Source organism: Schistocerca piceifrons, chromosome 3 (genome assembly GCF_021461385.2).
Source record: "Schistocerca piceifrons isolate TAMUIC-IGC-003096 chromosome 3, iqSchPice1.1, whole genome shotgun sequence".
Classification (NCBI taxonomy): domain Eukaryota; kingdom Metazoa; phylum Arthropoda; class Insecta; order Orthoptera; family Acrididae; genus Schistocerca; species Schistocerca piceifrons.
This window is the reverse complement of record NC_060140.1, coordinates 916703154-916721403: the sequence shown is the minus strand read 5'-3', so window position 1 is coordinate 916721403 and position 18250 is coordinate 916703154. Positions and strand designations below refer to the sequence as shown.

The window sequence follows — 18250 nt, the reverse complement described above, 5'->3', positions numbered from 1 at the left end:
GTGTCCGGAGCAAGTATGGTGGGTCTGACACACCGGTGTCAATGTGTTCTTTTTTCCATTTCCAGGAGGGTATATAAAGCCGCGGTTCGGACGGCTAAGGGAACGCCTGATCAAATCCGCTCTCCCAACTAGCTGCTGGGCTAGTAATGCACCACTTCAAGTTATAGAATAAATCATTGCTTCCTTTGCTGATGGCCGATGAAGCTCTCAATTTAAATGTGCAATCAGCACAGAGGTAAGTAATCATAATAAAAGTCTGACGTGGCTAAGTCAAATATTTTGGGCGAGAGAATTAATTTAATTACACTACATGCAGTAGACGAGCTCTGAACTTGCCCTTTGGAGATACGCTATCGCTATAGTTTTATAGTTATTCAGTTGAAACTTCTCACATCTTTATGATTACAGCGGATCTCCCTTCTACTTAAATTTAAACATCCTAGCCTTATTTATTCGCCTACTTAATCTATTTTGCTTCCTTAATTTCTAAGACAAAAGCCAGAAAATCATGAATTTCAACCAAAATTTTAATTTGTGAGATCCAGAATACTGTTTCTACTAAATTATTATGCAATAGGAATCTAAATATAAAATTTTAAGTTTCTAGCTCTCTTCTGTTGCGCCAATGATTCTTACAGAAAAACCTGCAAATTTCGAAAATTGTTAAAGTTATTAAACTGATATTCAACACATATTGATTTAGTATTACTCCTAACATGCTAGAAACGTTTCAGGTTATTTACTTGATTTTTAAAGTATTGCGCAACATTTACGACGTCAGAGCTAGTTACAGCGGACTAGGCTGGCACACAGTGGAAAGACTGATGTGAATTTTGTAAGGCATGGGTATGCTGCTTCCCTACAAGTGTAGCCATGTATGGAAATGAAACATGGTCAATAAATAGTTTAGACAAGAAGAGAATAGAAACTTTCGAAATGTGGTGCTACAGAAGAATGCTTAAGATAATGTGGGTTGATCGCATAACTAATGAGGAGGTATTGAATAGAATTGGGGAGAAGAGAAATTTGTGGCACAACTTGACTAGAAGAAGGAATCTGTTGTTAGGACATATTCTGAGGCATCAATTTAGTATTGCAGTGCAGCGTGGAGGGTAAAAATCGTAGAGGGAGACCAAGAGATGATTACACTAAACAAGATGTAGGTTGCAGTAGGTACTGGGAGATGAAGAAGATTGCACAGGACCACAACAACAACAACAACAACAACAACAACAACTATTTCCCATGCCCCTAGCTCCAACTACCGTTCCGCTTTCAAGTCTGTTATTTCCTGTCGCCAATGCAGTGCCCTTTTATATCTTGTGTATAGGATACTGATAGCATCTGTACATGTGCATATCGCTATCCCACGCCTTTTGTCACCTCAGTGTACAGGGAATATTCGATATAGAACGTGGATCTTAAAGTTCATAGGCAAAACGTAGTGCAACATAGGCTAGAGCACAGTATAGAGTGGCTTGCCAGTCATTACACATGGCACATTAATATTTTATTAAATTGCACATGTCAAATGCGTCGATATCATCAGGGACAAATGATTTCCACTAATTCTACAAAGGGCCCGTGTGGAAGTCAATGTACTACCGTTGTTCCTTAGGAGCAAACCCAATACTGGCCTATGGTGACTTATGGAAACCCTGGAGAACGTAAATGAGGGTGGATAGACGAGAAGTATAACCCTGTCACACCAGATCAGTATCCAGTACCCTTAGGCTGGGGAATCGAGCGGATTTCCACAGAATTAGGTATGGGTTTACGACCAGTTTGATCATTTCTGAAACGCTTTTAGGCGCAGGCCGACATGAAACGGATAAACGTCACATGCACAGTAGCTTCTGTCTTCGCAGTAGCACTAAGTACTTGTCTTTCTACTCGATTTGGTATTTCGAGGTTCTATAGTATCAGGTGCACTCTATGAAATTTACTACTTTGTTTCTATGATAATTCGTCAGTTAAAAAAGTATACTTCATCGGTTACATGTTTATGTTTGGAAACAAACCGTCAGACAGCATCCTTGCTTAAAAGTCAACATGGCTGACCTTTTAGAAGGAAGGCAGGAAGATTAATGTTGAATGTCCTGTTGACGACAAGTTCATTATTGTGGGAGCATAAACACATTTGTGGATCAAATGATTTTTGAGTAACATTATTATGGACTGAAGGCCAGATTAAAATATGATAAGGTGTGATTTTAAACGTCAACCGTCATTAATATCAGTTTTACGAAATCTGTGTTTAACATTATCTCATACAGTTACACTTACAAGAAGAAGACAGATGCAAGACATTTATACATGAAAATAACTATCTGTCTTCTTAAGTAAAAATCGACAAACCTTTTTGTTGTTGCATGTCATTCTCTGGCAACATTTATGTTAAGTTTGCTTCTCCTATCAAAAGTTCTCCGTGATGAATATTCGTGTGGCGCTTAATATTCTCCTCTGGCATTATTAATTAATTCAGTATTAATTTAAAGTTTCTCTTTAGTCAATTTGGATTGACACTCTGTGTCGCCTAGAACAGCATAATCAGTCTGATATGTAATGTAATGAAAATGAAGCAATACGGTTTATTCAATGTGATCAAGTAGGATGCTGAAAATTATACTATATCACTATAAAGTTAATGTTACTCTTTCTTTAAATTAATGCTGGTAAAATTTGACTTTCACGAAATCTAAAGATAGGGTAGTCTGTCCAGAGGAGTAAATGTGTTTAATGCGTCGGCTATCAAATAAATCAAAATTTACTTGCACATGTAAGGTGATGTCAGGGCTACGTGTCATACACAATCAAAATATATCTCAAATGCTACAAAGAATTATGTTATGGACCAAAAATATTAAAGTCGCCAGTAATCAGTCTATTATGGGCCCTGTACTGACAGTCGATCCTTTATGTATAACAGTTGCCAGATTATATTATCAGAAGTTCACATGTGTTGATATTGACTTACATCCCTTCCAAACTTGTATTGAAAGTCTGTACGAAGTAATTTATAAATCAGCTCAGGTTTGCTTAAGATTTCCATGTCTTTCTACGTAAGCAGCATACTGAATTTGTGTCACTGAAATGTTCCACGATTTCCTTATAGCTCCTTTTCATTCCAATTGAACGTACTCTCTCGTGTCCATCCTAAATAACTTTTTGTCCTGGAGCAAAATAAAAGACGTACCAAGCACATGTTGTTAGCTACCAGGGGACATTAACCAGCGTGTTTAGTCTTCTTGTATCTTTTTTTATTACGAAAATAAGAATAACAATAAGTTTCTTTACACAGCACCCTATAGTTTTTATTGTTTAGTATCTGTTCCATTCAGTTAATCATGGCGTTATTAAGAACATAACATAAAACTGACTAGCTTTCCCTTACTAACACACAGTGTGTGCATCAGGGATAATGTAAGTCGTCCATGAGCTAGACGTGACAGTGCACAAATGGAAACCCAAGGAAAATGCTCATCAGTCATTCAGTTAGCCGTATTCAGCTGAGTGTTTGTGTGACTACGATGTCCACCAAATAAGAGGGGAAAGAAATGCTTCTCATTTATGGAGAATGTTTACAGAACAGAGCAGTGAGAATTTTCCTTGTGTTTCCATTTGTTTACTGTCAGCTCCGGTTAGTGAACGACTTACCTTACCTCCGGTACAAGCCTGTGTGTTAGTACAGGACAGTCGGAATCAGTTTTGTGTTACGCTTTTGATAACTTCATGTTTACGTGACTGGTAGGCTATTATATGTTTTTGAAGAGGCCTTGAGAGGAAGTGGTTTATCGAATGAAAAAGAAGGGTGTTGCTTATAAAAGACGTACTGCTGTTTTTATCTTCGTAATGAGCAAAGTTAAAAGATAGGGAATCGTCCTGGTTAATGACTTCTTGTAGGTACACAACATTCACTTTCTTTACTTTTTATTTTGCTTCTGGGGGAAAAAATGTCATTTAGAATGGTCAATATAAGTGGGACAGCCTGTATAACACAAGGAAGTGCATGACTCAAGCAGATGGGACAACACGCATGACAGTTATGATATCAGACTCCCGGCAGGGATAAATTTCCATAAAGGAGATTGTGTTGAATAGCGTAAGTATTATTACAATAGTAATTTTCTGTTTTATTGAAAATGCGTACCATAAATGATAAATATAAGGGGCGATCTAAAAATTTCCATTTGAAGGCGTTGCTGGAGCGTATATGCAACGTAGCGTGTCTCCAATGCGGGTATATAAGCATCCAAATGTAGGCAACGGATTAATGTGGCATTCGTGTCTCTCCGACGGCCGAGCAGTAAACGCGGAAGCGCCGGCCGCTATGGCCGAGCCGTTCTAGGCGCTTCAGTCCGGAACCGCGCTGCTGCTACGGTCGCAGGTTCGAATCCTCCCTCGGGCATGGATGTGTGTGCTGTCCTTAGGTTAGTTAGGTTTAAGTAGTTTTAAGTCTAGGGGACTGATGACCTCGGATGTTAAGTCCCATAGTGCTCAGTGCCAGTTGAACCAAGTAAACTCGGAAACGTGAACTATGGCGTCGATATTACGAAATGCGTCAAGACAAGACCAACGTGATGTTATTCTTTTCTTCGCTGCCTAAGGACAAGCACTGGCAGACATCCATCAGAGAATGAAGAATGTGTATAAGGTAGCATGTCTCTCGAAAACCACCGTCGTGGAATGGAGCGCCAAGATCCATGCTGGTCACGATTCGACAAAAGAGACCCCTATATCGCAAACGACATAACGCAGGAGTTACGTCAACTCAAGTGGGAGACACTGGAGCACGCGACCTATGGCCCTGATCTCTCTACTGTCTCGCCTTCGGTCCCTTAAAAAGGCCTCGAAGGATGGACGATTCCTGTCGGAAGAGGATGTGCAACAGGCAGGTACGGATTTCTTCACACAGCAGGAGCTGGTGGTTCACCAAACGGGTGTGGTGAATCTGCTGCCTCGGTGGGATGATCATCTCAAAGCTTACGCCAGTTTTGCCTGATTGGCATATCGGTTCTGGACTGTACCGCCTGTGAACGGGAATTGTTTAACCTCCACTTATAATTGTTTCTTGAACATACCAAACAAACTTGTATGGCAAATAGGATGAGACTGCAACTCATCAAGAAGGACTGCCTGTTTTGGCCAGAAGCCCACCGCCTGCGGTGCGCTGCCGCAGCCTTTGTTTCGGGCTTGTCGCCAGCGCCGGGGGATGCTACGGCGGCTGGGTGCTAGCGGTCCCCAGGGCTGACGAGTTGTTGCGTCAGCAGCCGGCGGAAGGGAGGAGCGAGGAGGAGTCGCGAGCCGAGAGTCGACGCGAGGTCGCTCTCTTTGGGACACGGCCGGCCCGGACCGCTATATATAGCGGGGCCGGCCCTGCTGTCGGCACAGTTCACGGCAGCTACCGGCACCCACGAGCTCCCATCTGCCATGAAGGTCCTGGTGAGTACTCCCTCGGGACGGCGCATCTGCCGCCAACACTCGCGACTACGAGCCCACGCGGTTACCTCGTTTACGTACTGTCGCACCAACGCTGTGATCACTCTGCTCCTGCCACTATGAGCGTACTCGGCAAGTCCCAGAGAACTGTGTGGCAGGGAATGTTTGCTACATGGTACCACGTGTTTGGATTTCTTCCCGTTCCAATTGTATATAGTTCGCGGGAGGATTCACTGTTTAAAAGCCGCTTGTGCGTGCTCCAGTTTTTCTAATTTTTTTATCACGGGCTCAATGTGAACTTTACAAAGGGCTGAGGGATATCTCCACATTCGTCTCTTCTGGTTCTTAAAATTTTTTAAGCAGACCTTTCGCAAGATGATTCAAATTTGTCTTCAAGAGTCTGCCAAATTAAGGTTTTTCAACATCTCGTTGTCCTTCTTCAGTGAGTCAAGCAAACCAATGATAATTCGTGCTACCTTTCTCCGCCTATGTTTAATATCCCTTATCGTTCCCACATGAATTGAATCCAACATCATTGGAGCAGTATTATAAGTTAGGACGTACGAGTGGTTTGTTAGCAGTCTCCTTCGTAGACTGACTGCATTTTCTCGTTATCTTGCCAGCGAGCCGAAGTCAGCCACCTGCCTTAACAATGACTGAGCCGGCATGATTATTCCATTTCATATCCTATCAAACCGTTACATCCAGATATTTGTACGAGGCGACATGTATCAGTTTTGAACAACTGCGATTGTAGTCAAAGAATGTACGTCTTCTCTATTTCATGAAGCGCATGACGTTACATTTTCGAACATTTAGAGAAAATCGGCTATAGTATCAAAATTTAACTAAATATTTGTGGAGCCCCTTTTTTAGGCAGAACATAATTATAGGTAGCTACATCATCCGTGAAAAGTCTGAGATTAAAAAGAAATGGTTCAAATGACTCTGAGGACTGTGGGACTTAACTTCTGAGCTCATCAGTCCCATAGAACTTGGAACTACTTAAACCTAACTAACCTAAGGTCATCACACACATCCATGCCCGAAGCAGGATTCGAACCTGCGACCGTAGTGGTCGCGCGGTTCCAGATTGTAGTGCGTAGAACCGCTGGGCCACTCCAGCTGGCTCTGAGATTAAAGTTGTCTGCAAGATCTTTAACTACAACCTTAATAGCAGGAGTCCCAACTCAGCTATTCTCTGGAGTACACAAGTTACTTCTACATGTGTCGATCACTCTTCTTCCAAGGTAACTTGCTCCCTGTCAATAAACGCTGTTCTGTCGCTTGATACCTCATACGACCGTACTTTGTATAACAGGAGTACCTGACTGCCATGACGCATGACTTTAAGAAAGTCGTGTGAGAAAAGCGCAAGTTTGGTTTCGCAGCCGGCCGTTGTGGCCGAGCGGTTCTACGTGCTGCAGTCCGGAACCGCGCTGCTGCTACGGTCGCAGCCTCGGGCATGGATGCGTGTAATGTCCTTAGGTTAGTTATGTTTCAGTAGTTATGAGTCTAGGGAACCCATGACCTCAGATGTTAAGTCCCATAGTGCTCAGAGCCATTTGAACCAATTTTTTTGGTTTCGCGTGATCACTGGTTTCGGAATCCGAACTAGTCGGCAAGGAAGAAGGCATTCTGTTACACATACCTCGATACGTTGTTGTGTGGCATAGTCAGATTCGAGATAAGCGATCTGTGTCTATTGAAATGTGTAGATTCAGAAAAAATCCTCTATTAGGCAAGATCGCAAGTATGTCTTTTATACTGATAACTAATTTCGCCTAAATTAATTAGCCGTTTTCAAATCACGACAAATTTTTTGTTTATTGATTGTTGGGTGATGTACCATAAACAAATTTTGTTTGTGATTTGAAGATTGTTAATTGATTTAGCCGAAACTAGTTATCAATATAAGAATTATACGTGGGATCCTGGTTAACAAAAGATATTTTTGTAAATCCACAACTTTCAGTAACTTATATGTTAGAACTCATGCTCTAGGACTCTAAAACAGATGGGCCTCACTGAAATCCGATCGTATTTTTGTGGATCATTTCTGTTACCGGTACACTGCTTGCAGGCTGGTCTAACCTGCGCTTTTTTCAATCACGGGACAGAGTTTTTAGTTCAACGGATCAACGATACATTACGGCTAAAAGGGGAGCTAACCCAGACGCAAAATCTGTATAGAATCTGACAGGATCTCACTGGACCTTGGAACCTTGTTTACTTTACTAACTTCAGCTGTTTCTCAACGCCACTGACATTAATAAATATATGACTCCTCTTTGTTGTGGTCCAAGTATAGTGGGGCAATTTTCAAGTAATGTAGTGTTTTGTTATTGTACGGGACCTTCGGTTGCAACTTTCTCTTTAATCTTACCCTGTTTTAATCTCATCCTTATGTACCTGCTCCTAAAAACATCCTTAGTATCAACAACTGCCACACATTTTCTTCCTTGCTTTTCTCGTCACTTTCCCTCTAGCCTCTTCCGTCTCCCACCAGAGGACTAGGGCCCTTCACCTCGTGTCTCTCGAACTTGTGCTTTTCTTCCTCCATCCTGCTCCACTTATTCCTATCTCTAACGCGCTATTTATCTTTCCTCTTCATTACTATATTCTTCTTCAATGGTCTCCAGGTCCCTCTTTCCCATTGGTCCACTGCGCAAGTATTTTTTCTTAGCCCGCTTTGTTTCAGCAGCTTCTATCTGACATAACTCAATAACTGACATTAGCAGAATTCATTTATTGACGAGCACCTTGCCGTGCGCTGCCATTCTAGTTCTTATGCCTTCCTTGCTTCGTCGACGTTGTGCGCTCATTCTTCCTAGATGAGTCAATTTTCGTACTTTGGCCGCAGCACTGTTCGTTATTATGGTGCAGACTTCGTTACAATGCTCTTTCATTTTACTGTTAGTTTCTTTCATTTTATTATTGACATGAAGAAAATTTCCCATTCCAGTCTCCTTCCACTCATTATATGAAAACGAATAAAGATAATAACTTTTTAATTAGTTACTTGTGAATCATTTTCGTGAAACGCCACTCGCGTAGTGTTTAGGCGCTTCCGCGTTCCTTATAAGTCTTTTAGAGAAATTAACATCGGAAGGCGATTTGCATGTGGCAAATGTGTAATGTGTTAATCAACACGACACTATGTGTTAGTTACAAAAGGCGAAGTTGCAGGAACATTCTTGACACATTACTTACTACAAGGAAATAACCGTACATATTCGCAGCTTTAGTGAGGAACTTTACAACGTAACCCATACTGTCATATTTCTCTGTAATTATAATGATGAAACAATCATCTACTTTAACATCGTAAAAAGAATAAGGACGGACTGCGCTGAGTCTTCTTTTCGAGCCCATCTCGCACCGAATCTAAGTGCTAAGATAAATTTTCCGTATCTACAGCTCGGTTTTCAGCCAATTTGTTGACCCTAAAAACTTTCAGGGTTTCTTGTCTTTCTGTTTGCATTATGCTAAACTTTGTCATCGTCCCTCTTCAGAGTTGCTCGATTGAGATGTATTTTGAAAAAAAATGTTAACGCAAACAATTTTTAGACCTCAGTCACTTGTAGGTTTTTGTTCAGTTCAAATAGCAGCGGCAAATGAAGAAGTCAGTCGAAATGTCAAACTTAACATTCCCAGGAAAATGTTACTGCAGCTCAGAGCGTCATTTCAGAAGCCATCTAAAAACTGTACAACATTTGGGAGTAGCAAATTTAAGTATCACACTGACTGTAAAACAGACCTTCATGTATTATTTCGTCAATTACAATATTCCTTCTGCTCGTGTGCGGATCAAGATAAGTTTTCTCAGACAAGTCTGACAAGTTACCTTAAATGCAGACCGTTTGGGAGGCACGCCTTTCTCAGAATTAACATAGGCGCATAATGAACAGCTTTTCACTGATGGACACCCTGGTAGTTCCACAATAAACACAAAGAGACTGGGATCTTCAATATTAAGCAGAAACTTTTGTTCCGTAATGTCTGAAATTTTGCAAGAAACTATACTGAAACAGAAAAAATATATTTTCGTGTATGTCTAATGGACGTTTCTCACGTGCTAGTGATTATTCATAATACTCCATTACCTCTGTTGCAGCAGTTTAGGAACAGTTTTCATTAAGTAAGACAGCAATGTCTCGTACACCGAAAGAAAACTGTAAGATGTTGATACTTAGATCTAAAGCAAGCAGGAGAAACCACTGAACGTAAACAGTTCTAATTACACACAACGTGTAGTTCTACTATATACCAAAATTAAATGAGCGCATACTACTAAAACCTTATTACAGTGCGTCACTGATCAAAAAGTACAAGAACATAGGTTGTCATTAAAATTACCATGAGTTTTGTGATGCCACTTTGGACAGAATCAAACGCCCATCAACTAGAGTGCGCAGAGGTTCGCACAGTCACATAATTAAGTTTGTCATATCAAACAAAATACAACGTAATATGCAGAATGCCACATAAAACTACTAACTGGATGTACTAGCAGAATTTACTACTGAATGATGACAAGATGGGAAGAGTATCGGAGATGTTACAACTACGTCTACACCTACATACATACTCCACAAACCACAAAACGGTGCATTTTTGTGGTTTTATTGAACTACTGCTGAAAATTCTCTTCCCCGTTGGACATCTGCATGCAGCCGGATGGAAAACGAACGTCTTTATGCTTCCGTAAGAGCCCTTGTTTATCTTGATACTATCTTCATGTCCCTCAAGCGGAAAGCATGTTGGTGGTGATACGGTGGTACTACAGTCAGTAGGAGATGCCGGTTCCCTAAACTTTCTCGATAGTGTTTCGTGAATACAACGTCTTCTTTCGTCAGGGGTTTCCCATATGAGCACACGTAGCATTTCCCTAACACTCTCGTGCTGATCAAACGCTTACCGCTAGCAAATCTCAAAGGCACCTCTCTGAATTTCTTCGTTGCTTCTCTCTAATCCTACCTTGTGAGATACCGAAACTCGGGCAGTAGTCAAAAATCGGTCGAACAAGTGTTCGGTACGCATCTCTTTTATAAATGAGCTACACTTTCCCAGAATTCTCCCACTAAGCCGAAATCGAACATTCGCTTTCCCCACAAGCGATCTGACGTGCACGTTCCAGTCCATGTCACTTTACGACAATTCTCAACTTATTCTAGACGAGCAGTCTGGCTTTTGGTAAAGGAGACACAATTGAAGACATACATACCTCTCAAACGAAAAGCTCGAGGCTGGTTTAATACATTACAGAGAAAAGTTAAGATCGTAATTTTGATACTTCAGCTGTTCTACATAGTCTCTCTCCCCCCTCCCCCTCCTTTTCTTGAGTACATCGTGCAGATCGTTCATGCAACCATGTGGGACTTTCAGAAAACTCCTTCTTTGGGATGTTGTTCAACTAGTTCATCAACTGGTTTGAATGTCGATTATGTCGTCAAAGCATTGACCATTACGTGAAGGTTTGTACTTCATCATTTTGTGATTCGGATTGAGTCTTGACAGCCATAATGAATTTTTTCCTCATTTTACATATTAATCAAGTCGCGGCAGTGGTTGATTGGTCGTCGTTACTGTTTGGTGGCTGAATTTGCACACATTTTTCTTTTCTTCAAAACAGCGTGGAGAGTGTCTTGAATACTTGATTTAGAGAAGTTCAATTCGTTGCTGCTTTGTGATTTCTGAAACAACAAGGTTGACACATAACGGCCGAGCGTCCACTGTTTGATACTCCCGCTCGCAACTGACTGGCCGAAAGCACATGTGTTGTTTGCAGCTTTGACACCGCAGTTACTGCTGTGACGTCACTTGTGCGACAAGAATCAAACAGTCTCGATACTTTTTGGACGCGCCATGTAAATGAATTTCGAAATTATTTAAAAAATAAAATATATAAATAGAAAGAATGAGATGTAACATAAGAAAATCAGAGGAAACTTAACAGCGCTGAGGAGTTCACTGCAGTCGCCTGGGATCGATTTCTGATTTCTAGTTGTCCTTCACAGTTTCCGCAGTAACTGATGTGCCGTGGACGACTGCAGATGAACCATGAGTTAGTTGTGTCGCTGGCTGCTCGGTTTGATACGAGGCAGTGCTTTCCGAACCACTCTAGTTTCCGTCTTCTGATGCACCACAGTTCAACATATGAGATCAAAACATCTGATATTTAATGCAAATCCTTAAAAATGTTAGAATAGTAATTAAATTCGTGATGGTCCTTTGAAATCTCTTCCGGAGAACACCTTTTGTTAATAAAGATTTCCAGTATCTCTTGCACATAGAGCAGTCTTCTCTTAGTTGCTGTATGTAACAACTCCATTGTATTCGTGTTGATGAGTGCTTATTTCCTACAATGTGTGAAGTAAAGGCTGTCTTATTTTGGGGATATGTGTGCTCTTGGAAACGTAGTTTTGTTGTGATTCTTGTCATTTCACGAAATTCCAATCACCAACTTTCTCCTCCGAATGCGAAAATATTTTGTTGAACACAAACCTGCATAGGGAGGAACGATCACCAAGATAAAATAAGGGAATTTCTGAGCTCGTATGGAAAGATACAGGTGTTCATTCTTTCCGCGCTCTATACGAGATTGGAATAATAGAGAATTGTGAAGTTGGTTCGATGAACCATCTGCCAGACACTTAGATGTGCTTTGCAGAGTATCCGTGTAGATGTAGATTTTTTAATCTTTCTGTAAGAGTGACAACTGACGCTTTGTAATAGTCCGCTACAACCATTTATTTCAGTATGGCAAGTTATTTACTGATTTCAGTTATTTCTTATGGTAGTTGTAACAGACGACAAACCAGCTTCGTTTTGACTCAGCAGACAGAGCTGAAATAGCCACTTCTTCTATACCACTAATCAGTACCCTGTAGCAAAGCAAGTACTTCCAAAAGAGTCAAGATTAGACCATTGGATTGACAAACGAGCATCAAACAATCACTACACCGTGTTCAACCCTCATCCATAAGCGAAACTGGATAACAGTCCAATGTTAGAAAGGAGAAGGACTCATACGAATAAACCACATCTTTCCATTGGAACAAATGTGATTTAATTTCGGCAAGTCCGCCTTGTTTTGTCAAAATCTACCTTCAGCTAGCTGACGTGTCGACGTTATGAAACCTCTGTTTATCTAGAAAATGACTGTTTATTAAGTTGCATCCTTTCTCAAAAAACTGAAAAGAACTACTCATATATAATTCGTTGAGGATCATTTGTTACCTAGCTAATTTACGCAACACTTTTAAAAACTTGAGCTGTGTCCCACAGTGCACATGAGTCCTGTCCTCTCCTTATTTACTTAATTTCGAGAGCTATAACTCGTTCGAAGAAATTATTTCAGCCAGTCAGAATCAGGAACAGAATGTAGGCAGTTTCATTGGCCATTTCCTGCTCCCACGAACAGAGCATCAATAAGCTGGCGGGACTTTTAGAACTTTCTCTGTAACGTCAGAGAACACTGGCCCTCATGGGAAATGAAAAACCAGGAATCCTGTCATGCAGGCAACAGCTATAACCCAATTAGGCGGATTAGGAAAAAAACTGGCTCATCCCCTCTGGCGGACGCAGTAGCTACCTAACGAGACCACAAGTGTGACCCGGAGATTATTTGTTGCAGTGTTCATTCTGTTTCCGGATATACATTTTCCTCGCGGAGTACATGTTACCTCACTTTCTGAACCACCCTCGTGGTAAAAGTAGTAGCTTGTGAAGCAAGGCGGCGGCACTAGCAGACGCGCGTGGTAAGAGCTCTCGGCCGGTTGCAGGTGGTCCTGAGCGCCCTCGTGGCGGCGTCGCTGGCGAAGCCCGGCTACCTGTCGTCGCCCGGCCTGCTGGCGCGCGCCCTGGGCGCCCCTGCGCCGGCGCTCCTGGCCGCCGCCCCCGCACCTGCCCCGGCCGTCATCCGCACAGTGCCTGCCGCCAACATCATCATCGGCCCGGAGGGAGTCCCGCTCGACACTCCCGAGGTCGCCGCCGCCAAGGCCTCGCACGCCGCCGCCGTCGCGGAGACCTCCGCCCGCGACGCCGCCGCCAACGCCGCCGCCGCCGCAGCCGCCCCCGCCCCTGCACGCGCCGCCCCAGCCGCTCCCGCCGCCCCCGCCGCTCCTGCCGCACCTGTGCAACCCGCCAACATCGTGATCGGACCGGAGGGCGTCCCCTTGGACACCCCCGAGGTGGCCGCCGCCAAGGCCTCCCACGCTGCCGCCGTGGCTGAGACCAACGCCCGCGACGCGATCGCGAACTCCGCGCCCGCCCCTGCCGTCATCGCCGCCCCCGCCATCGCCGCTGCACCGGCACTGTTCGCTGCCAGAACCTTCGCCGCCCCCGCCATCGCTGCTGCTCCAGCCATTGCAGCCGGCGCCACTATCATCGACGCCAGGACCCCGGCGGCCACGGCCCTAGCCGCCCCCGCCATCACAGCCCACGCTATCGCAGCCCCCGGCATCGTGGGCCCTGCCATTGTTGCTGCTCGCGGCGTGATCGCCCCTGCTGCCAACATCGTGATTGGTCCGGACGGTGTGCCCCTGGACACCCCTGAGGTGGCTGCCGCCAGGGCTGCCGACACCATCGCTCACCTGCAGGCTAAGGCGCGTCTCGGTCTCCTGGGATAAGATGTAACCTAAGGGACGTTTCCAGACTGATAATACTTTTTTTGACTTAACCCTCCGTTGTATATTTTTTGTACAAATTGTAGGAAAATAAATGTTATTTTTGCAAATAATAATTTTATACTTCTAAAATTTAAAGAGTAGGGTCACAAAACCACCAATGAACTGTTATAATTTGTCTTTATTTGACAAGAACAAGTTTCTGTCAAGTGACGATCTTCAAGTCACCTGTATATTAACAAAAATGCGTAAGAAAGGACACTGGTCAAAAAAATTAATGCGAACTGTTGTGTATAGCATGTACAAACGAATACCATACAGTCAGATTATTGAAACTTCCTTTTGGGTCAAGTAAAGTAGTCAAGTTGCAACATCTAAACGAAGTAGTTAAACATACTGGGTGATCAAAAAGTCAGTATAAATTTGAAAACTGAATAAATCACGGAGTAATGTAGATAGAAAGATTGGCACACATGCTTGGAATGACATGGGGTTTAATTAGAACCAAAAAAATACAAAAGTTCAAAAAATGTCCGACAGATACCGCTTTATCTGATCAGAATAGCAATAATTAGCATAACAAAGTAAGACAAAGCAAAGATGATGTTCTTTACAGGAGCTACGGTCGCAGGTTCGAATCCTTCCGCGGGCATGGATGTATGTGATGTCCTTAGGTTAGTTAGGTTTCAGTAGTTCTACGTTCTAGGGGACTGATGACCTCAGAAGTTAAGTCCCATAGTGCTCAGAGCCATTTCTTTACAGGAAATGCTCAATATGTCCACCATCATTCCTCAACAATAGCTGTAGTCAAGAAACAATGTTGTGAACAGCACTGTAAAGCATGTCCGGAGTTATGGTGAGGCACTGGCATCGGATGTTGTCTTTCAGCATCCCTAGAGATGTCCGTCGATCACGACACACTTGCGACTTCAGGTAACCCCAAAGCCAATAATCGCACGGACTGAGGTCTGGGGACCTGGGAGGCCTAGCATGTCGAAAGTGTCGGCTGAGCACACGATCATCACCAAACGACGCGCGCAAGAGATCTTTCACGCGTCTAGCAATATTGGGAGGAGCGCCATCTTGCATAAACATCGTACGTTCCAGCAGGTGTTTATCAGCCAGGCTGGGGATGATGCGATTCTGTAACATATCGGCGTACCTCTCACCCGTCACGGTAGCAGTTACAAAACCAGAATCACGCATTTCCTCGAAGAAAAAAAGGCCCGATACCGGTAGATGTGGTAAATCCAACACATACCGTGACTTTCTCGTCGTGCAATGGAGTTTCCACGACAGTTCTAGGATTTTCGGTAGCCCAGATTCTGCAGTTGTGGGCGTTGACACACCCTCGGAGCTTCGTCGGTCCACAACACATTACTCAACCAATTGCCATCTTCCGCCATCTTTTGAAACGCCCACACCGCAAATGCCCTCCGCTTCACTAAATCGCCAGATAACAGTTCATGATGCCGATCGATTTTGTACTCATAGCATCGGAGGATACACCTAAGTGCCAACCAAACAATAGTGTATGGAATGTCGGTGCGACGTGCGAGTGCACGAGCGCTGACTTCCCCGTGCAGAGACGAACCCGCGACAGTCTCCATTTCTTCCAGAACTGTCTCACCAGCAGCTCGGTCGACCACTACGGGGTCTATCGTCTAAACAACCCGCTGCTTCGAACTTCGAAATCATTCTCACCACAGCTGCATTTGTCAACGGACCTTTACCCGTTCGAATCCCCTTCCTATGGGGATAGGATCGTAACGCTGAACTAGCACATTCCCCATTCTGATAATACAGCTTCACTAAAAGCGCCTTTTCAGGTAACGTCAACATGCTGCGACTGCTGGCGCATCTGATTCTCTCTCTCATTGTCATGCGCATTCACTGACGTTTCGCTGTCCAGCGCCATTTGTAGGACATTTTGTGAACTTTGTTTTTTTTTAGTTCTAATAAAACCCCATGTCATTCCAAGCATGTGTGTCAATTTTTACCTCTCTATCTACATTATTCCGTGGCTTATTAAGCTTTCAAATTTATACAGACTTTTTGATCACCCAGCATGTCATCTTATGTTATGTTAACCTAGAAACGACGGAGAGGCTCCGTCCCCGCCACAGCCGCAGTGGTCCGCAACCACACGACGACTACCGCAGTCCATTTCACCCCTCCGCCGCCCCACACTGAACCCAGGGTTACTGTGCGGTTCGGCCCCCAGTGGACCCCCCAGAGAACGTCCCACACCAGACGAGTGCAACCCTATGTTTGCGTGGTATAGTAGTAATGGTGGTGTACGCGTACGTGGAGAACTTGTTTGCGCAGCAATCGCCGACATAGAGTAGCTGAGGCATAGAAAACCAAATTTACATATGGGTACACGTGATGAATCTGAGATAATGTTTGCTTTCATATGAGAGCAGTAATGTTTCTTAACATGCTTATAGGTTAGGATAATCGACCGTAGCTTCTTCAGAGATGCATAACTTAAACTACCATTTTGGTTGTGGACTACGAATAAAACTAATAAAACGGAGGGTATTGTGTGGACCGTCAAGGGTTAAAACACGTATCCTAAACTTAGACCAAACTTGTTCATCGTTTGTTGCCAAACTCCATGTAAAAGCGTATGTAATTTTTAATATAGTCAAAAAATGCGAAGGTTGCAATAGTTTATCCAGCAACCATTCTATAAAAGAGAGCAAAGACACACCTATAACACGTTGGCAGCCTAGTTAAAAACATTTCATAAGTGTACAGTTCATTAAAAATTATGTAATGTGTAAAACAAACCGCTTTCATTGACACCACATTATAAAAAATAGTACTTTGATGAACTTTTTTAAAAAGACTGTCGAAAAGATTAAGTAAATCTGTACAATACCTTCTTTACATGGGAGGCCTCAGGTAAGACATATACCTATATTAAATGTCATATAGATAGCTAGGATGGAGGCCAGGCCAAGATCAAGAAGAAGAAAGAAAAGGGAGGAATGGGGATAGTGGGAAACTATTAACAGGGAAAAGAATAAGGAGGAGCTGGTTATACCTGATGGGAGGGACAGATGATGTCCAGGCGGTTTCGTTGTCAGGAATGTGGTGGTATCTTTTGAAAGTACTCTGGGCGTGGATATGGAGAGTATTTAGGGTAGGTGCGATGTGCTGACATATGCGCGACAGAATCCAGAATGTGTTATTGGAAGGGGAACAATAGGATTGTTAGAGTCGAGTTTACATGAGGTTTAGGATATTCGAAGGTGTTCAGTGTGAGCGAGGAGTTGCGCAAAAGAGATGAGCTGGCAAAGGACACTTACAGGGGAGGGAAGATGGTGCAGAAAGCAAAGCGAAGTGTGTGGCGTTCAAGAATTTGGATGAGCGATAGAATGTTCGTGGGAGAGATGCACAGGCTACATTTGTGTAAGGGAGACTAAGGCAGACAACGTCTCTGCAAGTGTGGGTGATAATCGAGAGATACAATCCCCATGTTCATGCATTTAGTAAGTTTAGTCCACTGTAGGCCTTACGTTGTATGGTTAGTAGGTAAGGTTTCTATATTAGTTTACGTTCGAGGATGAGTTCGATGAATTTTAGTGTGTTGGTTACTTGGCCAGGATGGTCTTAAATGGAAAGGTAAAAGTCAAGGAGGTGGAAACAGAGAAGGCGGTTAGTTCTGTAATTATTGTTTGGATATTGGAGGGTTTAACCTTAAGGAACCATTGGTTACAGACATATCTGCTGTGATTGAGCACTGCACACAGGCATGACAATCTATGGACTATGAGAACGTCTACGTTTTGACATCTGTTTCATCCTTCTGGGTTTAAGTTTCCAGGGAAGCTACTGAAATACTTTCGACGAACGAGTCAATTAATCGTGATGATGGTTTTAACCTTGATAAACCGTGGGACACAGCAACAGTTAATTTTCGTGGACAGTAATATTGTAATCCTGAGGACCAGAATTTGTGAAAGAACATATATCTGAGCCGCATGTCTTATATTTATCCACCATGATTTGCCGTGTACTCACAAACACATGCGTCGTCCCACCGGCGTCTAAAGTGGTCTGAACACACTATAGAAATACAAGGGTCCTTCAATAGAAAACCGGAAATATATTTTTTAGAGAATCTATTACGACAGTAAAACATTTATTTATTTTTCGACGTAATCCCGATT

At 43.1% G+C, this 18250-nt stretch overlaps 1 protein-coding gene across 1 annotated transcript; it reads left to right on the top strand.

The window, feature by feature from the left end:
* Positions 1–5314: 5314 nt before the first annotated feature.
* On the top strand, positions 5315–14182 carry LOC124789948 (cuticle protein 18.7-like). Its single transcript, XM_047257478.1, has 2 exons — positions 5315–5442; positions 13227–14182. Exons 1-2 carry the CDS (start codon positions 5431–5433, stop codon positions 14070–14072), a joined length of 858 nt encoding a protein of 285 aa, XP_047113434.1. The 5' UTR covers positions 5315–5430; the 3' UTR covers positions 14073–14182.
* The last annotated feature ends 4068 nt before the right edge of the window (positions 14183–18250 follow it).